General features: G+C 37.5%; 1 protein-coding gene across 7 annotated transcripts in view; it reads left to right on the forward strand.

Moving 5' to 3' along the window:
* GDAP2 (ganglioside induced differentiation associated protein 2) overlaps positions 1-21,552 on the forward strand; it is an 85,296-nt gene that overhangs the window by 28,984 nt on the left and 34,760 nt on the right. For 6 of the 7 annotated variants that reach the window (XR_010410757.1, XR_010410759.1, XR_010410760.1 and 3 more), the window contains 5 exons: positions 847-1,003; positions 15,672-15,748; positions 16,496-16,572; positions 19,246-19,385; positions 20,036-20,090. Coding sequence is in view for 3 of the 7 variants with exons in the window: in XM_045896858.3 (XP_045752814.1) it covers positions 847-1,003; positions 15,672-15,748; positions 16,496-16,572; positions 19,246-19,385; positions 20,036-20,090 (506 nt within the window). In the remaining 4 variants the exon portion in view is untranslated. The remainder of the gene's footprint in view (positions 1-846; positions 1,004-15,671; positions 15,749-16,495; positions 16,573-19,245; positions 19,386-20,035; positions 20,091-21,552) is intronic. The other variant, XM_064588563.1, reaches the window with a different exon arrangement.

A 21,552-nucleotide genomic window follows, 5' to 3' on the forward strand; every position in this document is an offset into this window, starting at 1 on the left:
GTGAAATAGATATAAGAAAATCCCAGCTGGATGGCCCACCTGACTGGGTTTCAAGTAGTGGCATTGCCTTGGGAAGCTCCCCACGGTCCAAGGCATTTTTTGTTGTTTAAGAAAAAAAAGTTGGGTTTTTTTGTTTTTCTTAAACAAAGCTAGTAAAGCAGTGGGGAACACACTAAGAGATGACCTGTTCCCAAAGTACTGACTTCTAGCCAAACATAAAATGGTCATTTGGATAGATTAGAAATAATTTGTAGTGAAAACTGGAACTCTTATGGGTCAGATGATTATGTCAGTATGACGACTGCAGAAAACCAGGATGCTAAATTAGAATGAAAACGTATCTTATGAATGTGGATCCTACTCTGCAGTCCTGGTCCAGCCTTCTGCCATTGAGAGTTATCTGACAAAAGGACTCCAGTTTTTGTGTCAATTTATCATGTGCTCCCTCCTTAAGTAGTTCTGGATAAATGACCCCAAACATTTGTTCTTTATATTTCTCTTTCGTTAGATGCAGTGCTATAGCCCTTCTTTAAACCTACATAAAGTGTAATTAATTCTATCTTTTTGCTTATCATTACATTTTGTTCTTTCCTTCCTCAATTACACCCAGGTCATCTTGATTTGATTTCATGTATTCCTAAAACTTCTGTCACACAGGGACAGGTGGTTTCTTGCGTTATTTCAGTTCTTCAGATATGAATCTGATTTCAGTTTGATTCTCAAAAATATACCCTCAACCCTAGTTTTTTTTATTATGTCATAGTCATCCCTATTGCAGCATTCACAATGTAGCATTTACTGTCAAGTTTTGTCGTAAGCTCTCTATTTATAGTATTTTTGTTACAGACAGCCAAGAAGAGGAGGCTGAGGGCTTGGGAGTTGACCTCTCTTTCATCGGCTCTCATGCTTTTGCTCGAATGGAAGGAGATATTGACAAGCAAAGAAGACTGATCCTTCAGGGACAGTTATCAGAGGCAGCCCTGCAGAAGCAGCATCAAAGAAAGTAAGGCAAACCCCTTTGGCCTGATAGACATAGAAGGACAGGAGAAATAAGCAAGGAGCCTACATCTGCTAAATGATCTACATAAAACGTATTCTTATTTATTCTTCATGACAATCCATGGAGGAGGATATCGTCCCCATTTTGTAGATGTACAAATTCAAAGTTAATTTTATCGGTGGTCACAGTTAATATGTGGTGAAACCAGTGTTCAGATGCACATCTGATTTCAGAGCTCCTGATCTTCCTGCTGTAATTTTAGTGCCTCTCGGTGAAGTTAGGTTCTAAAAGTAGAAACAGGGAAAGACAGAGTTTTGAAGTTTTTACTTTACTGTATTTATAATTAAAGCATAATCTATCGTTTTGTTAAATTTAAAAGCACTTTATTTCTCCCTGATTTATCCCAAGGACCTTATAAAGCCATTCCATTTCTTTCAGGTGTTTCCTTTTTTAATTTAAATTCAATTAATTAACATAGTATATTATTAGTTTCAGAGGTAGAGGTCAGTGATTCATCAGTTTTATATAACATCCAGTGCTCTCTACATCCTGTGCTCTCCTTAATGTCCATCACCCTGTTACCCCATCTCCGCACCCCCCCTTCAACAGCCCTCAGTTTGTTTGCTATGGTTAAGAGTCTCTTATGGTTTGTCTCCCTCTCTGATTTTGTCTTGTTTTATTTTTCCCTCTCTTCCCCTATGCTCCTCTGTTTTGTTTCTTAATTTCCACATTTGAGTGAAATCATATAATTGTCTTTCTCTGACTTACTTTGCTTAGCGTAAAACCCTCTAGTTCCATCCATGTCGTTGCAAATGCAAGATTTTTTTTTTTTAAGATTTTATTTATTTATTTGACAAAGTGGAAGAGAGCACAAGCAGGGGGAGCAGGAAAGGGAGAAGCAGACTCCCCACTGAGCAGGGAGCCCAGTGTGGGGCTTGATCCCAGGACCCTGGGATCGTGACCTGAGCCGAAGGCAGATGCTTAACCGACTGAGCCACCCAGGTGCCCCAGGATATTTTTTTTTTGGATGTTTGAGTAATATTCCATTGTATATATATACACAACATCTTTTTTATCCATTCTTCTGTCGGTGGACATCTGGGTTCTTTCCATGGTTTGGCTGTTGTGGACATTGCTGCTATAAACGTTGGGGTGCTTGTGTCCTTTTGGATCACTCTATTTGTATCTCTGGGGTAAATACCCAGTAGTGCAATTGCTGGATCATAGGGCAGCTCTATTTTCAACTTTTTGAGGAACCTGCATACTGTTTTCCAGAGTGGCTGTACCAGCTTGCATTCCCACCAACAGTGTAGGAGAGTTCCCCTTTCTCCTGTGTTCGCCAACATCTGTCCTTTCCTGACCTGTTAATTTTAGCCATTCTGACTGGTGTAAGGTGGTATCTCATTGTGGTTTTGATTTGTATTTCCCTGATGCCAAGTGATGTTGAGCATTTTTCCATGTGTCTGTTGGCTATTTGGATATCTTCTTTGGAGAAATGTCTGTTCATGTCTCCTGCCCATTTCTTGCTTGGATTATTTGTTCTTTGGGTGTTGAGTTTGATAAGTTCTTTATAGATCTTGGATACTAGCCTTTATCTAATAAGGCATTTGCAAATATCTTCTCCCATTTTGTAGGTTGTCTTTTGGTTTTGTCGACTGTTTCCTCTGCTGTGCAAAAGCTTTTTTTTTTTTCTTTTTTCTTTTTTTTGAAGATTTTTATTTATTTATTTGAGAAAGAGCAAGAGACAGAGATAGAGAGAGCACAAGCAGGGATGAGAGGGAGAAGCAGGCTCCCTGCTGAGCAAGGAGCCCAACGTGGGGCTTGATCCCAGGACCCTGGGATCATGACCTTAGCCAAAAGCAGACGCTTAACCGACTGAGCCACCCAGGTGCCCAAGCAAAAGCTTTTTATCTTGATGAAGTCCCAATAATTTGTTTTTCCTTTTGTTTCCTTTGCCTTTGTAGATGTGTCTAGCAAGAAGTTGCTGCAGCCAGGGTCAAAGAGGTTGCTGCCTATGTTCTCCTCTAGGATTTTGATGGATTCCTGTCTCACATTTAGGTCTTTCATCCATTTTGAGTCTATTTTTGTGTATGGTGTAAGACAGTGGTCCAGTTTCATTCTTCTGCATGTGGCTCTCCAGTTTTCCCAACAGCATTTGTTGAAGAGACTGTCTTTTTTCCATTGGACATTCTTTCCTGCTTTGTCGAAGATTAGTTGACCACAGAGTTGAGGTCCATTTCTGGGTTCTCTCTTCTGTTGCATTGATCTATGTGTCTGTTTTTGTGCCAGTACCATACTGTCTTGATTACAGCTTTGTAATAGAGCTTGAAGTCTGGCATTGTGATGCCACCAGCTTTGGTTTCCTTTTTCAACATTCCTCTGGCTATTCGGGGTCTTTGCTGGTTCCATACAAATTTTAGGATTATTTGTTCTAGCTCTGTGAAAAATGTTGATGGTATTTTGATAGGGATTGCATTGAATGTATAGATTGCTTTGTGTAGCATAGACTTTTTTTTTGACTTTTACAAGAATGTATTTAGTAGCTTTTTAAATAATAGACAAACATTGTACACAAACCAAATGTCTATTAATAGGAGAAGGAATAAACAAATTGTATTATATTTATATAATGCAATACTACTTCATGATAAGAATGTATGAACTGCTGATATAGTCAACAACATTATAAATAAATAAATCTCTAGAACTCTCTGTTGAGCAAACAAGTCAGACACAAGGGTATATACTATATGATTACATTTATGTGAAGTTCAAGAACAAGCAAAAGTAATCCATAGTGACAGAAATTAAAGAAGTGGTTGCTGATGGTGGGGAAAGATTGGAAGGGGGCACAAGGGAATTTTCTGGGTTGAAGGAAATGTTTTCTATCTTGAGTTGGCTGTTGGTTATGCAAGTGCAAACATTGTCATAAGTCATTGAACTATACACTTAAGATCTAACCACTTCACATGTAAAAAATTTCCCTCACTTATTAAAAAGTTGAAGTTTTAAAAGATACATAAAATATATTCATAAACAAATTTCCCACCCCAAAATCTCTTGTGGTGGCTGTTAGTCTTAGAAAACAGCACTCTAGGATATGTGCCCACGTTCAACCTGTTCTCAAATATATTTTTAATAGAAAGGCTGTCTTTAGAACTCAGAATCTGATCTCATGTCTTCAAATGCAACAGTGTAGTTATACATTAAAGGTGAGAGGATTAACAATAGAACCTCCTAAATTGCCCTAGAAATAGACCTGCCCATGAGGCAGCAGCGCAAGAGCAGTGGCAGCTAGAGCTCAGGACTGATCTCGGTTCCCATCTTCGCTCCGCCTGTAGCATAGACATTTTAACAATATTTGTTCTTCCAATCCATGAGCATGGAACGTTTTTCCATTTCTTTGTGTCTTCCTCAATTTCTTTCATGAGTATTCTGTAGTTTTCAGAGTACAGATCCTTTGCCTCTTTGGTTAGGTTTATTCTTAGGTATCTTATGGTGTTTTCTAAAGCAATTCCTAATAAGTCCTTTTTAAAGCATAAAGGAAAGTAGCTTATGTACTTCTGGGTAAGCTTTTCCCAGGATTAACAGTCCTTGGAAAGCTAGCTGCTTTTCAAAAAGTTCTAAAGGAAAAAAAAAAAGATAAACTCTAGACAGTTCATATCAGCATTACTTTATAGGGTTGGTTGAGAGGTTAACATCTCATAGGGTTGTTGTGAGTACCTGGTACTTAGCAAGCTCTTGAAATTGGTCACTGCTGTTCTACTCAGTACTGAGCAAATCATGGTCTATTTTACCTTTTAGCTTTGGTATTTGCCATCCCTTTTGACTGGAATACCCTCATCCTTTAATTCCTGCCCACTTTCCAGGTTTCAGCTTAACAGTAATTGCCTCTGGAAATTTATCTTCCTGGACATAAGCCAGGATAGACGGAAGAGAAGTCTGGAATAGACGCCTCCTCCTGTATTTTTTTTTCATACCCTGTACTTAACCAAAGCATAGCATATCATTTATCACAGTATATTGCAGTGATGTGTGGTTGTTGTAAGCCTCCATCTATAAACTGGGAGTGGACTAGATGACCTCTGGAGTTCCTTACAGAATTAGAATGTTGTGTCTGGCTGAGTTTCTGGTCTTCATTTTATTCAGATTTTATTTTTAGAAATGAAAGCAAATTTGCCACTAGGGGGCAGCAATGAATAGCTTTTTCAAAGGTTGTCACAATCACCATGATAGTTTCGGTGGTTTCTAAGTTTGTCATGTATAAGAATCATTTGGCAAACATTTTTCTTTAAATACAGTGAAGGGGCTGTCCCTCACGTGACTGGGACTTTGGCATCTGTGTGTGTGTGTATATATATATATATATATATATTTTTTTTTTAATATTATTATTTATTTATTTGAGAGAGAGAATGAGAGAGAGAGCATGAGAGGGGGGAGGGTCAGAGGAAGAAGCAGACTCCCTGCCGAGCAGGGAGCCCGATGTGGGACTCGATCCCGGGACTCCAGGATCATGACCTGAGCTGAAGGCAGTTGCTTAACCAACTGAGCCACCCAGGCGTCCCGGCATCTGTATATATTTTGAAACTTTTTCACTTTGTGATTCATGCACTGCTAGGTCTGAGTACCTTTTTATAGTCGAAGGCAGTGGTTCGCAAACGATTTGGTCTCAGGTGCCCTTTGCACTCTTAAAAATTGTTGAGGACTCCAGAGAGCTTTTGTTTACATGGTTTGTACCTACCAATATTTATCATATGAGAAATTATTTATTAATTTATTTAAAAATAACCCATCATGGTATTATGCTGAGCGAAGTAAGTCAATCAGAGAAAGACGTGTGTCATATGATCTCACTGATATGAGGAATTCTTAATCTCAGGAAACAAACTGAGGGTTGCTCAAGTGGTGGGGGGTGGGAGGGATGGGGTGGCTGAGTGATAGACATTGGGGAGGGTATGTGCTATGGTGAGCGCTGTGAATTGTGTAAGACTGTTGAATCACAGACCTGTACCTCTGAAATAAATAATACATGTTAAAAAAAAAGAAGAAGAAGAAGATAGCAGGAAGGGAAAAATGAAGGGGGGGAAATCGGAGGGGGAGACGAACCATGAGAGACGATGGACTCTGAGAAACAAAGTGAGGGTTCTAGAGGGGAGGGGGTGGCGGATGGGCTAGCCTGGTGACGGGTATTAAAGAGGGCACGTACTGCATGGAGCACTGGGTGTTATATACAAACAATGAATTGTGGAACACTACATAAAAACTAATGATGTAATGTTTGGTGTTTAACATGACATAATAAAATAAAATAAATCTTCACAGGGAAAAAATAAATAAATAAATAAAAATAACCCATCATGTTTTTTTGAAAAATAACTATTTTAAAAAATGAGTGAGGGGGCGCCTGGGTGGCTCAGTTGGTTAAGCGACTGCCTTTGACTCAGGTCATGATCCTGGAGTCCCTGGATCGAGTCCCGCATCGGGCTCCCTGCTCAGCAGGGAGTCTGCTTCTCCCTCTGACCCTCCCCCCTCTCATGCTCTCTCTATCTCATTCTCTCTCAAATGAATAAATAAAATCTTTAAAAAAAAAAAAAAAAGAGTGAGAAGATATGGCACTGTTTTACATTTTTGCAAATGTTTAAATGTTTGGAATAAGTTATGTTGGGTGAAGTATATAAAGAAAATCTAACCTCACTCAGATATATAATTGGAAAGGGGAGGAGTATGTTAATAGCCTTTTCAAATAACTTGTGATATTCTTTGATATTATAACATAACTTGATAAGTAGTAGGTTTTTTTTTTTAAGATTTTATTTATTTATCTGACAGAGAGATAGCAAGAGAGGGAACGCAAGCAGGGGGAGTGGGAGAGGGAGAAGCAGGCTTCCCACTGAGCAGGGAGCCTGATGTGGGGCTCGATCCCAGGACCCTGAGATCATGACCTGAGCCGAAGGCAGATGCTTAACGACTGAGCCACCCTGATAAGTGGTAGTTTCTTAAAGTTTAGTTGTAATATGGAATCTCAAAGCATATCCATGAATTTTTATATTCTGTTATATTAAAATGTTTGTTCTATCCTGCTCTTTGAATGGATTTTATAATGGGAATTTACAGCATGAATTTATAACATGGTGCATTGTCTTTTGGAAAATATTGATTCACTGAATTATTCAGATCTCCTAAATAATGATACATATCATTACACAATATCAAAAAATTATATTTGTTAATATTGCCACTGATCTCATCAGAAAAGTCTTTAAGTATTAGAAACTGTAAGGTTCTGGGGATGGATACAAATTTTCCAAAATTATGTATGTTTTTTAAAGTTCAAGTTTTATCACTGGCAAGAAATACTGTTGGTTGTTTTTCTTGAAATGACAAGGTCAATTTATATTCATTTTTGAGAAAACATCTGCCAAATACTCATGTTGAATAACCACAGTTTGTCTGCCAGTCGTTATTTGAAGAAAAACAGTGTTCCATGAAAAAAAGCAATGAGTTTAGCTTACAAGTCATCCGGTGCCTTTCTTCAAGACAACCTCATACTTCGGTATGCAGACGTGCTTTATGTGTTCTTTCCATTTTATGATACGTTAATCTTAAAAAGATGTGTTTCAAGGGTTGATTTAATAAAATTAATAATTTTTAGCTCCTCATCAAAGACATTCTTAAGTAAAACTGGCTTTTTTCTTTTTCTTTCTTTTTTTTTTTCCTGTGAGAATTTTGGCAGTGAAGAACACAGTGACTGCTAGTACAATCTGGTTCCTCCACCTCGATTCATTCTAAGACACCAGTAGTCTACTTAACCGCACTTTTGCACTGTCGGTGCAAATGTCAACCCAGTGAAAAAGGCAAATGATGTTTCAGTATGACTGTGAAACTGTCAGAACAGTTTTGACCTTGCAAACCCCCTTAACAAGTGTCAGGACTGTGTACCGCACTTTGAGAACCACTGGTCTGTGGTCTCTCACCAGTACCTTGCAGTTGAAAGGAGTTTGAGTAATCATCTGATACAGTTTTCCAAAGTGGAGACACAGTCTGTAAGCATTAGAATCACCAGGGCTGCTTGCTAAAAATGTGTATGCCTCATACCAAACTTCCTGAACCAGGACTTTTGTGGAACGGGCTCAGAAGTCTTCGGACGTTTCGTAGGTGATTCTTTTGTGCTCCAAATCACTGATCTAGTCGGTCTGCTTTTCAGGGGGTAAGTGATCCCCTAGATGAGCTTGCCCAGAGTTACAGCTCACTGAGAAAGAGGCTTCAGAGTGGCTGTTGTGGCACATCGGCCTCTCGACCACCTTCTTAAGCCCACTTACACCAACCAACTTCAGACAGGTTGGCAAAAGACTAGAGATTTTCTTTATTCATATGCAGAGAACTGCACTGTTACCACTTTTCTCAAATCAGCCAACCTATTCTCTTTCATTCTCTCTCTTACACATACACACACCCCTCTTACCTTTTTCATTTCTCTGTAAGTGGTATAGATAATCTGGAAATTTTGAAGTTTGTGTTTCGACTGGAGACTTGTCTTTGTCTCTTTCTCTCTTTAATGAGGAAATGTGTTTCTCTTAATAATGACTAGTTCAAGCCAGTATTAAAATAAATCTATTCCCTCCTTTCTGGAAAGAAGTCCTCAGGAAAGGGATAGGTTCTAGGAAGGAATATGAATACAGCATGGGAAGAACTGTTCTTTTTTTTTTTTTTTTTAAGATTTTATTTAATTATTTGACAGAGAGACAGCGAGAGAGGGAACACAAGCAGGGGGAGTGGGAGAGGGAGAAGCAGGCTTCCCGCCGAGCGCAGAGCCCGATGCGGGGCTCGATCCCAGGACCTGGAATCATGACCCGAGCCGAAGGCAGACGCTCAACGACTGAGCCACCCAGGCGCCCCAGAAAGCACTGTTTTTATTGGTAGATGGCTTTGATCTTGAGATTCATATTTGTTACGTAGTCGATAGTTTCCGTTCAGTTCAGGAGACATTAGATGTTTACTCTGTGCAAGATAATATTCTAGGTACTGAAACATACCCAGATAAATAAGGTGGTCCTTCTGTTGTGAAATTCATGAGTGAGCCACACGGCCTTCAGATGTCAGGGGTATGTTCTGAACGGTGGTCAGGCTGCATGCACATGTAGTCAGCACAGAGTTGCTGACTCTCAGAAGAGCACAGCCTGTAGCTCCCAAAGCCTGAACTAAGAAACAGGCTCGGTGCCTCTGTCACACAGTTCTCTTGAGTGATAAGCTACGTCTGAATCAAAAGGTTTTCAGGTTTCCCATATAAGTGTCCAGTGCCTGTGATGATTAAAGATGAGGTGCTTTCTCATAGCTGTGCTGCAGAATACTTCAGAATAATAGCAGCTCGAAAGTGTGGTCAAGGAACCAGAGACCCTTTCAGGGAGCCTATGAAACCAAAACTAGTTTTATAATGCTACTCAGACATATTTGCCCTTTTCCTTCCCATTCTCACAGTGTTTGGTGGAGTTTTCCAGAGGCTACTTACCATGTGACATTGCAGTAGATTAAATGCAGAAGCAGATGTGAGAATCCAGCAGAACTTAAAGAGATTTGCAAAGATGTTAAAAGAGTGTTAACTCTTCTCCCTAAACACAGTTTTTGTCATAAAAAGTTATGTATATTCACATTAAGCTTTTTATTGTTCTTAAATTTACAGATAATTATTTCTAAAATTCCTGCCTTTATTTCTAATATGGTAAATATTGGTAGATATAATTGACATAAACATAAAAGGTCCCTGAGACCAAAAAGTTTGAGAATTGATGGCTACTTGTTTAGGAGTTTATATGATATAACTGAGCTATGGGTCATCTGTTTGCAAACTCTGCCATGTGTTAAATGTTTAAGATTGTAGGCTGTGGGGTTTTTTAAATTTATTTCTCTTATTTTTTCTACATAAGGCTTTATTTACACATAATGAGTCTGGTTTCTGTTAATTTTGTTAGTTGATCAGATTGAAAGCTTTCAGTTCTGGGGTGCCTGGGTGGTTCAGTCGTTAAGCGTCTGCCTTCGGCTCAGGTCATGATCCCAGGGTCCTGGGATTGAGCCCCGTGTTGCGCTCCCTGCTCAGCGGGAAACCTGCTTCTCCCTCTCGCTCTGCCCCTGCTGGTGTTCCTTCTCTCACTGTGTCTCTCTGTCAAATAAATAAAATCTTAAAAAAAAGAAAAAAAAAGCTTTCAATTCTTCCATCGGTAAATTAAAGGTCCCATGGATTGGCTACATAGGGTCAGATCATTGCTCTCATGGCATTGCCTTGCCACATCATTGTCTCTGTGTGGTAATTCATCTGAAAAAATTAGGCATGTTGTATAATTCTTTATTAATATTTCTAGGTTTTCTATCCAACTGTGACACTAATTTGGGTATATCATAAGGAAGAAGTTGGCTTACTTACAAAAATTAGGAAGCAATATTCTTTTTCAAAGATAGAGCTTTTAAAACTCTTAAAATTATTTTATAGTAACTTTTTCATTAGTGTTCCTCGATCAGCCTAAGACCAATTGCCTACAACTCTTAAGTCATTTCCCACAATAAAAACTTTATCTCATTCATTATTATTTATTGAGCCCTTACCAACGTGCCAGGTGTCATGCTGAAAACATAATAAAGTGACATGCTAGCCCCAGCCCTTGTGGAGCTTAGTATCTTGCAGAGGAGAGAAATGTTAAACTAATTATTATATGAATAATTTATTTTAAATTACAGGATGCAATAAGTATACAAGGGTCCTAACTAGGTCCAGTGTGGGGAGCAGTTGCCTCAGGCCAGGAAAAACTTGTGTTGATTCCAAAATCCAGGCTATTGGTTGTACACAAATAGGTTAGTCATTAGTCTTTTAAGAGTTTTTAGAGTAAATTTTCTTCATCATTCAACCTGTGGCTATGCATGCAGACAGTAATTGATTAACTGGAAGAAATTGCCTTTTATTAGCTTTGTGAGGACAGCAACCAACCTTAGTTGATTGCAGCCTGTTGAGAAACTTGTCTACTTAGTATTTCTGCCTTCAGAGCTCTGTAGTGGCTACCTTTGCTGCCATTTTGCCAAAATATTTTGTGTGACTGTTTACCTATGATTATTATAGCTTACCCAACAAGTAATAGAAATGTTTATTTGGAATAAGCTCTAAGAAAACAAGAAACTATTTTGATTTGATGTTTTCCTTTTTTAGCTTTTGATTGTTGGACTGGGATAAAAGGTTATATATCTTTATTGAAATAAAATGCAGAAACGACCATAAAAAATGAAGTGCAGTTTCTAAGAGATATAATGGAAATTTTAAAATACTTTTTGAATAGATGAGGGAAATGAAGCATTGTTTCTCTACTGGCTGAGGAGATAAAGCTAACATTTTTTTGCTTTTATTCCCTTCTCCCATATACTTATTTAAAAGAAAAAAAACTGACTAGATAGTCAAATCAAACTTACATGATCCATAGTGGGAATGGAGGAGACTTTAATAAGAATAAAGAAGAAACAGATGAAGATGGCAGTCCTGAGTTGCTGCCCTGGAATTCATCACAATCCTTAGGAACTGGAGCAGCACCACTGTCTCAGCAATGATACTATACCTTTTTTGAATCATAAAGCCTTTAAGAATCTCATGTAAGCTATAGGCCTTCTCCCCTTGAACATGCTCATATGGATGTTGCTTTTGCCAACCAGAATCTATTCTAGGATCTCAAGTTGTTAATCACAGATCAAGGTTAAAAACATTTTAGAGTTCATGCTATTTCAGAGTTCACACCATGGACTACAGTCAATTTTAGATAGATTAAGGACTTAATTATTTTTTTTAATTAAAACTCATGGAAGAAGTTGTAAACTAGTATCTTTTATACCTTGGAGAAAGTAACAGGTTTCTTAAACAGGATATAAAAATCATTGACTAGAAAAGAAAAAATAGCTTTGACTATATTAAAATTAAGAACTTTGTTAAGTGGGGCAATGAATCTTAAAGAAAGTGAAAAGGAAATTATAGAATGGGTGTATTCACAGTAAACATAACTGGCAAATGATTACTATCAAGAATATACAAAGAATTCCTACAAGTAAGTGAGAAAAGAACAAATAGCCCTATAGAAAACAAAGAATAGGAACAGGCATCTCACAGAGGAGGGAAACATGTCCATCAAACATAAACAGGATCTCAGCATCATTAGTGACCAGAGATATGAGATACCATTTCAGACCTGATAAGCAAAAGTTAAAACATCTGCTGATACCAAGTGTTGAGGACATGGATTCACAGGATCTCATATTCATTGCTTGTAGAAGTATAAATGGGTACAGCACTTTGGAAAAGAGGTCTGGTCTTATCTCCTAAAACTGAATATACCTATATCCTAGCACTTGAAGAAGTCAGGCACACATATACCAGGAAATATGTTAAATAAGTTGATCATAGCACTATGCACAGGAGCAAAAACCTGGGAACAGTCCAGGTGCCCACCAGTAAGAGAGTGGATGAAAAAAACTATAGTTTTCATATGGTACAGATACATCATATAGTTGTCAAGGTGAAGGAACAACATTGCCACACAATGATATAGATGGATCTTAGCAGTCTAGTAAGTCAAACAAGTAAAACCCAAAAGATTACATACAGTATAATAAGCTTTTTCAAAAAAACATTTTAGGAATACATCAGATGAACCAAAAGGATATAAAAAGGAAAGCAAGAAGATGATGGATGGGCAATTCCAGAGACTGGTTATGGGGGCAGGGGCTGGAATTAAAGGGGAATGACCGCGTGATTAGAGAGAGATTTTTGCGAGGGTGGTAGCTTTTGTTTAGGGCAGTAAGTTTCAGAATGCTTATTATTTCAATAAAAATAACTAATTAGGTAACCAGTTTTTTAAACATTTTGCAGATTTATTTATTTATTTTAGAGAGAGGGAGGGAGTGTGCCCGAGAGCAGGGGGAGGGGCAGAGGGAGAGACAGAACCTTAAGCAGACTCCCTGCTGAGGGTGGAACGGGATTCCGACTCAATCTCACGACCCTGAGATCATGACCTGAGTAGAAATCAGGAGTCGGATGCTTAACTAACTAAGCCACCCAGGCGCCCCTAGATAACTAGTTTTTAAAAAAAACCATGTGTGTACCCATGATGAGCGTGTTTTGAACCAAGGTTAATTCTGTTTTGTGCACCTGAATTCAGTTCGAAAAAAAATTTTTTCAGAGTTCATTGAACACATTGTTACTCAGCGTCAGCAGCAACCCTATAGATTGCCTGGACATATAGAGACAAATAAGATGTATTCCCTATCTTGTTGTCTAAGAGTAGAAACAAGCTGGCCGTAAGTGGGTGAAGCCTTGTGCAAATCTTTATGGTGCAAAGAAGGAGGAGCAGTTAGTTCTCCATATCTGGACCTTGCCTCCACTCCACTCCCCCTCACTCTGCCCTCCCAACCCTACTCCTCCCAGTCCTCCTCTCAGCATATTGATAGAATATTTAGACCTCTGCTGGATTGCTTGTTTCATTTTGTTTTACCACAGAGTTAATTCTTTATGTATCTATCTGATATGTTCAACTTTAAACTCTGAAGCCAGGACCTTTTATTATTCTCAGATGCCCTGCAAAATATCTTGAATAATACTCATGTTTATTATTTCATTAAACAAAGATTTGAGTCCATACTATGATGCAGGCACTTGCATGAACACAGTACACCCTTGAAAAATGAGCTAGTGAATTCAAGAATGGAGTATAGAAATTAACAGACATTTACTGAATTCCTGTTACATGATTTGTGCTAGGACCTGTGATGCTTATAAGCCACTTAAGATGCATTCTGTTCAGTCTTGTTGTGAAGATGATTCAATCACAAGATAATTAGAAAACAGTACGATTGGGGATTTAGTGTGAATAACCAAGGAATTGACTCTGTGTAAAAATATGGAACGCAACATATGGATAAGGAGAACTACCATAAACATAGGTCTTCTCTTGACTTGCAAATTGTGTCTTAAATCAAAATTTAAAGCTGTTTCTCTTTGACTTTTCAGTTTACATAGGTGGGCAAGTTTCCTTTTTTTTTTTTTTTTTAATTAGAGAAGTGGGGAAGGGTAGAGGGCAAGGGGGAGAGAGAGAATCCTAAGCAGGCTCCATGCCCAGCACAGAGCCCAACTTGGGGCTTGATCTCAAGACCCTGAGATCATGATCTGAGCTGAAATCAAGAGTCGGACTCTTTAACAGACTGAGCCACCCAGGCGCCCCAAGGTTCCAAATTTAAAAAGGAAAACTGTGGAACTATGTGATACCAAGCGTTTTTTTTCACAGGCAGTAACAATTTCTGTGATACTAGCAGGCTTTATCATCACATGTTCATTACAATCCAAATGTAATAGGCTTCCTATTAAATATCCTTAGCTATGTGATTGTACTTTATAGCTGAAAAATGTTCTACATAAACACCACTTAGCAGATGAGGAAACAGGTCCATAGAGGTGAAATAGCTTTATTTACTAAGGTTGCACAGAAAGTGATAGGATTAGAAACCAAGTCTCCCTCTCTCCTGGTTTAGTTTTCCTTATGTTATGGTATGTTGCCCTATGTGACCTAGATGCTTCAAAGTTGCTTTTCATGCATTCCAGTGCCTTGAAAGCTTTTTTTTGCAAATAAGTGGCCCTTTGAATTCTAAGAAAGTGGTATGAAATAGTAGAAAATACTGACCTTTTCAGAAATCTGGAGATCTGAGTACAGCTTCAAATTCAGCTCCACCAATAACTGGCTGGTAACTAAGATTAGCTCAACCTTTTGCAGGTCATTTACCCTCTTTGAGATCTTTAATGTCTCTTCCAGTTTTTATTTATTTATTTGTTTGTTTGTTTGTTTGTTTGTTTGACAGAGAGAGACACAGCAAGAAAGGGAACACAAGCAGGGGGAGTGGGAGAGGGAGAAGCAGGCTTCCCGCTGAGCAGGGAGCCCGATGCGGGGCTCGATCCCAGGAACCCAAGATCATGACCTGAGCCGAAGGCAGATGCTTAACGACTGAACCACCCAGACGTCCTCTCTTCCAGTTTTAATGCCTTCTTAGCTAAAGTCAAGCTGTAGTCCCTAGGATCCGCTATATGCGTTATCAGTGCAACTGACTTGATTAATCATTAAATAAGCCTGGACTTCCTGCATAAAATTACCTATTTCCTTTGTGGTCCACATAACATGTTCAACACTTACCTGTTTTTGTTATAAAAAGTAAACTCCTTGAGGGCACTGACCATGTCTGTTCACTGTAGGATTCTCAATACCAAGTCATTGTTGGATGAGTGAACATCTCTTCTAGATAACTGCTTTTGCTTTAGGATTTCTCTCTTTGCATGTTTTTTAGTAAAGGAAGATAATATTGAAAACTGTTCATTGGAGTACTTGGTATCTTTGCCATTAATATGAGTAGTCTTCACTTGATCATAAAGGATTTTTTTAAATCATTTAGTATGAACACCTTCCTCTCTTAGTTACTCAGTAACTCATTCATGTTTATTTTATCAATAACACATTAGTGGAGATTCTGCATAATATAATGACCTCCTTAACTCCTTGCACATTACAACAAAATCTCATTCTTTAGGGAAAGATAGAAACAGATTCCATTTGTAAATTTAATTTACAAGGAGTTACTATAATAATTATGTCCTTTATTTCTCTAGTTATAATCGCTGGTTATGTCAAGCAAGATCTGAGGATCTATCTGATATTGCTTCTCTAAAAGCCTTATACCAAACAGGTGAGCTTAAGGACATAGCAACTTTTACTAATTAAGGACCCTCCCTAGCATGCTGTTAGAAACTTCATTTTTCTCTGATTTTGTTCATTTTATCTATGAAAAAAATGTTTTTGTACTAATGGGGATAGTTTTTGCTCATCATCACGATCGTAAAAATAACATCTCAACCTACAAATTTTCATCTTGTAGTTCTACATTGGCCAACTTTATTTCTTCTTAATGTCCTTTTTCTTACCTTTTTTAACATTTTTTTCTGCTTTTAAAAATGTCACCCACTTGCTATACAAAATTCAAACCTTACATAAATATATGATGGAGATGGTGAAAGTTCTCAGATTTCCATTCTTTTCTGCATTAAATTTCTTTTTCAGACAGTACTTGTTTATTTTCAGAGTTGAGTTCCAAGTAGTTTTTCCTGGATCACTAATGTTATTAAAAGTTGGAGTGAACTTAAACGAAAAGCTATTTATAAAAAGGTTTATGCCCTGCAGCCTTAACTTTGGCTGTCCCTGATTTAAAACCTGTAAGAAGCCTTATCTTAAAAGTAAGGGCAGTCATCAAAACCTCATGAAGCTAAAGAAAAAAAAAGTATTGTTTTCCACATAGTGAAAGACATCTGAAGATGAAATTTAAAAAACGTAAGTTCTTGATATGCAGTCTTTTATATTTGTGTAGAATATTTTTATAACATTAGAGTCCAGTCTTGGAATAAAGTCTCTGGGCGCTGATCACATTTCCTGTTCGCAGGTGTTGATAACTGTGGTCGCACAGTGATGGTGGTAGTTGGAAGAAACATTCCTGTCACATTAATAGACATGGACAAGGTAAGCCGTAAAAAGGTTCTGTTTTACACATAATGTTGATTTTTATGATTAGTAGGATATAAATTTGGAATCAGAACTTAGAAAAGAAAATAGGGCAGAATTGTGTGTATCTGGGCAGAAGAATGGCCCTGGCTCTGCGTGTTGGCACATACTATTTCAGTAAGCTAGGGGTTTGGTTTTGTTCTGTAGGAGAAACAAAAATACTAGAATGCCATAATGTGACCAAAAATGCAGCTGCTCTGTTTCGGATATGACGCAACTGGCAAGTTTTGGGTTGGAATCACTCTGGGTTATAATTGTACTAACAATCAAATACTGCTTTTCTTGAAAAAAGAAAAATTAACTCTTGAATATCTATCTGAAGAGATGAAATCAGAGATGTAGCTAACCCAAGATGTCATAATGCCATGATCCCTTCATTTGGAGACAAAGGACAGAAATAGCTGATTCATAAAAGAAAAAATGGTATTGTTGGCCAAAAAAAAAAAAAATAAGGAAAAAAAACAAAATGATTCTGCTTTTAAAAATGATTAGTAATCCCCCCTCAAAAAAGTGAATCAGAATGACAAACCTTTTGTTGCCTTCAAAACTAGCCAGAACTTTTAAATAATAATCATTGTCATCAAAGATGAATTAAAATGATAAAAGTGGTCACACCGTTGACCCAGGAATTCTGTTCCTGAGAATTTGTACTAAGGAAATAATCTGGAGTATGGAAGTAGCTATCGACCCTGAAACTGCCCAAGTTGGAATACTTGGGCAAGGGACCATTGAATCTAAAAGATAAATATGTAAATTGTCCTAGAACATCAGTTTTTTTAGAAACTGACTGCAAGAGAGGAGTATCACTTTTAACTAATACATCATTCTTAACCATAGTAACAAATTATGTGCTTAAAAATGTAAAAATTGCACCCATTTTTAAAGATAAAACAGAGTTATACAAAAGCAGATAATTGCTTCTGGCTAAACCCTTAGTTTCCTGGTCACTGGTGTTCAGGTAAAAAAAAATTGTGGAAGCATTGGACGTGGCATGTTACCACAGGCTCATTTGTAGTACAGAATTGGAACTTAAATTCCTAACAGGTAATTATGGTGTATCCACAAATGGAATGTTTTGTAACCCTTAAAAATTATGGTTCCAAAGGCAAATACTATAGAGAAATATTTATAATATCAGTAGGAGAAAAAGTGATACATTAAGTTGCCTATACACTGACCTTAACTTACTTTGTTTTAAGCATAAAGGTAAAAACTCAAAACGTTAAAATTTAAAATGGATTTCATGGTTTTAGGGAGAATTTGTTTTCTACATTTTTCTGTCATGTGGCTATACTTCCTTATAATGAAAAAAATTGAAGTTAAAGATGGGGAATTTAAAGCTGAAAATGAGTATCTTAATTGTCCTGGAGAGGGAGTGGAGGGTAGATATAAAGAGGACCAAAAGCATTCTGGTAAAACCAGAAATAATAATAAAATACACACACACACAGGAAAAACTCAACTGATGCAAATGATATCATTGGTAAGTTTCTACTTGTAGTCATTTGTTTTGTGTTATTAACAATCAGTATGACATTCATTCTCATCATTAATAATGTGATTGATACAAATAAAAACATAAATCTCTGTATTTGATTTTGGTGTGCACTTGCTTGGTGTTTTGGATATCCATGATGTATCATTTCATATAATACAATGAGATATATTGTGAGGTCCAAACCAACAAACTGGAAAGATACTGTGTTTTAGTGCCCTCCTCTGTCAGCTCTGGTAGCAGTTGGATGCTAATCCATCTAGTCCACTCATGTTAATGCCAAGGACTCTCCTGAGGAGAATTGGGAAATCGCCTGTGTGATAATAATCTTTCAGTTGTTAACTCTTAGCTTCCTCTATGTCATTGTTTATAGTACACCACTGGGTCATCCTGGCCCTGCCCATATTGTATCTCTGCTTTGTGTTTAATGTTTCTCTTAAATTTCATCTTTCCTGTGATGGAATATTTCTCTAATATTTCTCAAATGTGATCTGGGTCACATTAAATTTGAGTCTTTCAGAGCCTTAGAAATGCTAGTCCATTGCCATCCACTGACTAAACTTGTTCTCATTTTTCTCATTCAGGTCAACATTAAAGATGCCAAGAAAATTAGTCCTCAAAGTGAGCCATGGGTGGGAGGCATCACTCGTGATGTCCTCGTATAGTAATTCTTGGTTACGTGAGAGCCCTAAGTCTGTATCCCAGTAGAGACTGCAAAGATTTTCATTGAGTTCAAGCAGAAACCTCAAGAAAGTTCAGAAGTCTACAAATTGTACTTCTAATGATATTGATATCGTTATCCTAGAGAGGGAAAACCTGGCAGCTGACTGAAGAACTCTTTTGAGTATATGAAGAGTTTTTTGAGAGGACAGAGACTAATTGTTTTCCCCCACCACTTAGAATAAGGCAAAAAGGGATCCTACTGTAGCATTTCTGAGAATTACTATACACTGGCATCGTTCACTTTCCTGAAGCTCTTTTAAAGAAAATTGATACTACTCATTAGTCTGAGATGTCCATCTGCAGTGCCAGGGGCATCGATTAGACTAATCTTCTGGGTTTTGCCTCGCTCTTGGCTTCTGTGAAATAGACCACTGTGCAAGATAATCTTACTTTTACTTCTCTTTTTTTTCTAGGCTCTCTTATATTTTATCCATGTAATGGATCACATTGCTGTGAAGGAATATGTATTAGTATATTTTCACACACTGACCAGCGAATACAATCACCTGGACTCTGACTTCCTGAAGAAACTCTATGATGTTGTTGATGTCAAGTTAGTTATTTTTGCAAATTATGAAGAGGGGAGAGAGCTTCTTTCTTTCCTAAAATTAATCAGTAAACAAACATTGCTGCATATTCTGCAGAAACATATTTCATATAACATAGAATTTTATCATATATAGATAAGATATTTTAATATGAGGTGGCCTTCTTTAACTCCAGAGTATTTTGCATCTAAGTTAATTCATATGTAAACTTTGTCCTGCTTTTAAACATCTTGAAAAAGAGTTGGGATCATTACCAATCTTTGTATATAAAATAGCAAAAATACCACCTTCTATTAATAAGATGTGTTACTCTTACTCAAAATACGTTTATAAATATTATTTCATTTGACCCAGTGACCCATGAGTGTGTTAATTCATAACCTGGTCCCAGAGATTCTAGTGCAATATAAAAAAATGGTACACAATGTTTGTTAAATATGAATTTACTTTGTTCTATCTGTAGGTGGCTCTGTCACAGCCAAGAGAAATAATATCTTCTATAAAACAAATAATTTTTTGACATTTCACCTAAAATTCAATAAGTGAACTAGAGCAATTTTTAAATTTTTTTCTTTGTGAATATATTTCTGTACTCTAGCAAAGAGTTAATTGTCCATAGCATGACATACTGACCCTTGTTTTTATTTCGAATCAGATACAAGAGGAATTTGAAGGCTGTTTATTTCGTTCATCCAACATTTCGTTCAAAGGTACAGTGTGTTTCTTTTTAGCTAAATCTTGAATTTAAGTGCATTGCATGCCAGCATATTAAGCTATATATCAAGATCTTGATTCTTACTGTCAGCACTGTGCCTGCTGATTTCTTTGTTTACTGTTCCTTTTAAGTGATAATGAGTTGTGATCCTAATGTTTTGGTCCCATGTAAACTCCAGTATCTTTGTAGGCAACTCTTATAAGCCTCTCGGTCCTTGCCTCTTCATGCTCTGTGTTTGTTTGGGCTTTGCTCATGCTCTTAATACAGAATATACTTTACTTCCTCTGCTCGTGGCTAACTTCTGTTTGTCCTTCAGATCTCTGTTTAACAATTACTTTCCATAGAAAACCTTCTCTGACCAATTCTGCAACCAGTAGGTACTCTTGCATTGTACCCCCTTAAGATTTTAGTCTCCATCATTGTGATGTTTTTAATTCTAATTACTTGTTTAATTTTCTACCTTAGGCTAGCCTGCAAGATTTGTGAGAGCTAGAATATAGCTATCTTGCTCTTTTAATATCCCTAATATCTAATCCTACATTTTGACTTCATCAAAACATGCACTCCTTTGGTCCTTTTGCTTTTTCTGAAAATATCATCTCTCTTTTTTTTTTTTTTTGGTCTTAATTTCCTTTCCTATATAGCCTAAAACCACGTTCTATCACTTCAGTCACTGCTGTTAATGCCTAAAATAACTTACGATCTCTTACTCTTTCATCACACTTGCCCATCAAAACCTGATCATAATTTCATCACTCTGCTTTCTTCACTCCTGTATCTGGGTTGCTGGGCACGGATGGAGAAGTCTTAGATCCATGTGATTTTGGGCTTCTAAGCAGACTTATGGAGCTTTCACTGCTAAGGGGCCCCTGGTATTTTGCTGGACAATGTCCCAGCGAGGCTCTCTGTTCTCCTCAAGCCTTGTCCTACTAGCAGCTCCTCATTCCAGTGGTTGGCCCGGTCTTGTTCTTAACCAAGAACATTGAAAACATCAGTAAAAAGCTGCCTGTCTTCTCCCTCCCACCCCACACTTACCTGCCATCAGTTCCTATCATTGCCTCCTTTTCTGTCATAAAAAATGTGTTTCTTCTTAATGAAGAGCAGCCCCTCTACCTGTGGTCCAGATCCCATTGTAATAATAGCTAATGTTTTCTAAGCACTTACTATATTCCAGCTTTTCCCATGCATTGTCTTATTTAAGCCTTATATCTATGAAGGAGATAGTAGTATTATGCCCATTTTGCAGGTGAAGAAATTGGTGCTTCGAGAGATTAATAACTTTTCCAAGGTTAGCAACTAATAAGTAGCAGTCTGGATTTGAATCTAAACATTTTAATTACAGAGCCTCCACTCATAACTACACAATGTATTTCCATTTCCTCAGGACTTTCTCTTCAGCAATTTTTATCTTTCTCCTCTCCATTTTTCTGGATCTAACTCATCAACTTTATACATGC

The sequence above is a fragment of the Mirounga angustirostris genome, unplaced genomic scaffold, assembly GCF_029215605.1.
Source record: "Mirounga angustirostris isolate CCGP_5_RB_7025 unplaced genomic scaffold, mMirAng1.0.hap1 SCAF_4, whole genome shotgun sequence".
Taxonomy (NCBI): domain Eukaryota; kingdom Metazoa; phylum Chordata; class Mammalia; order Carnivora; family Phocidae; genus Mirounga; species Mirounga angustirostris.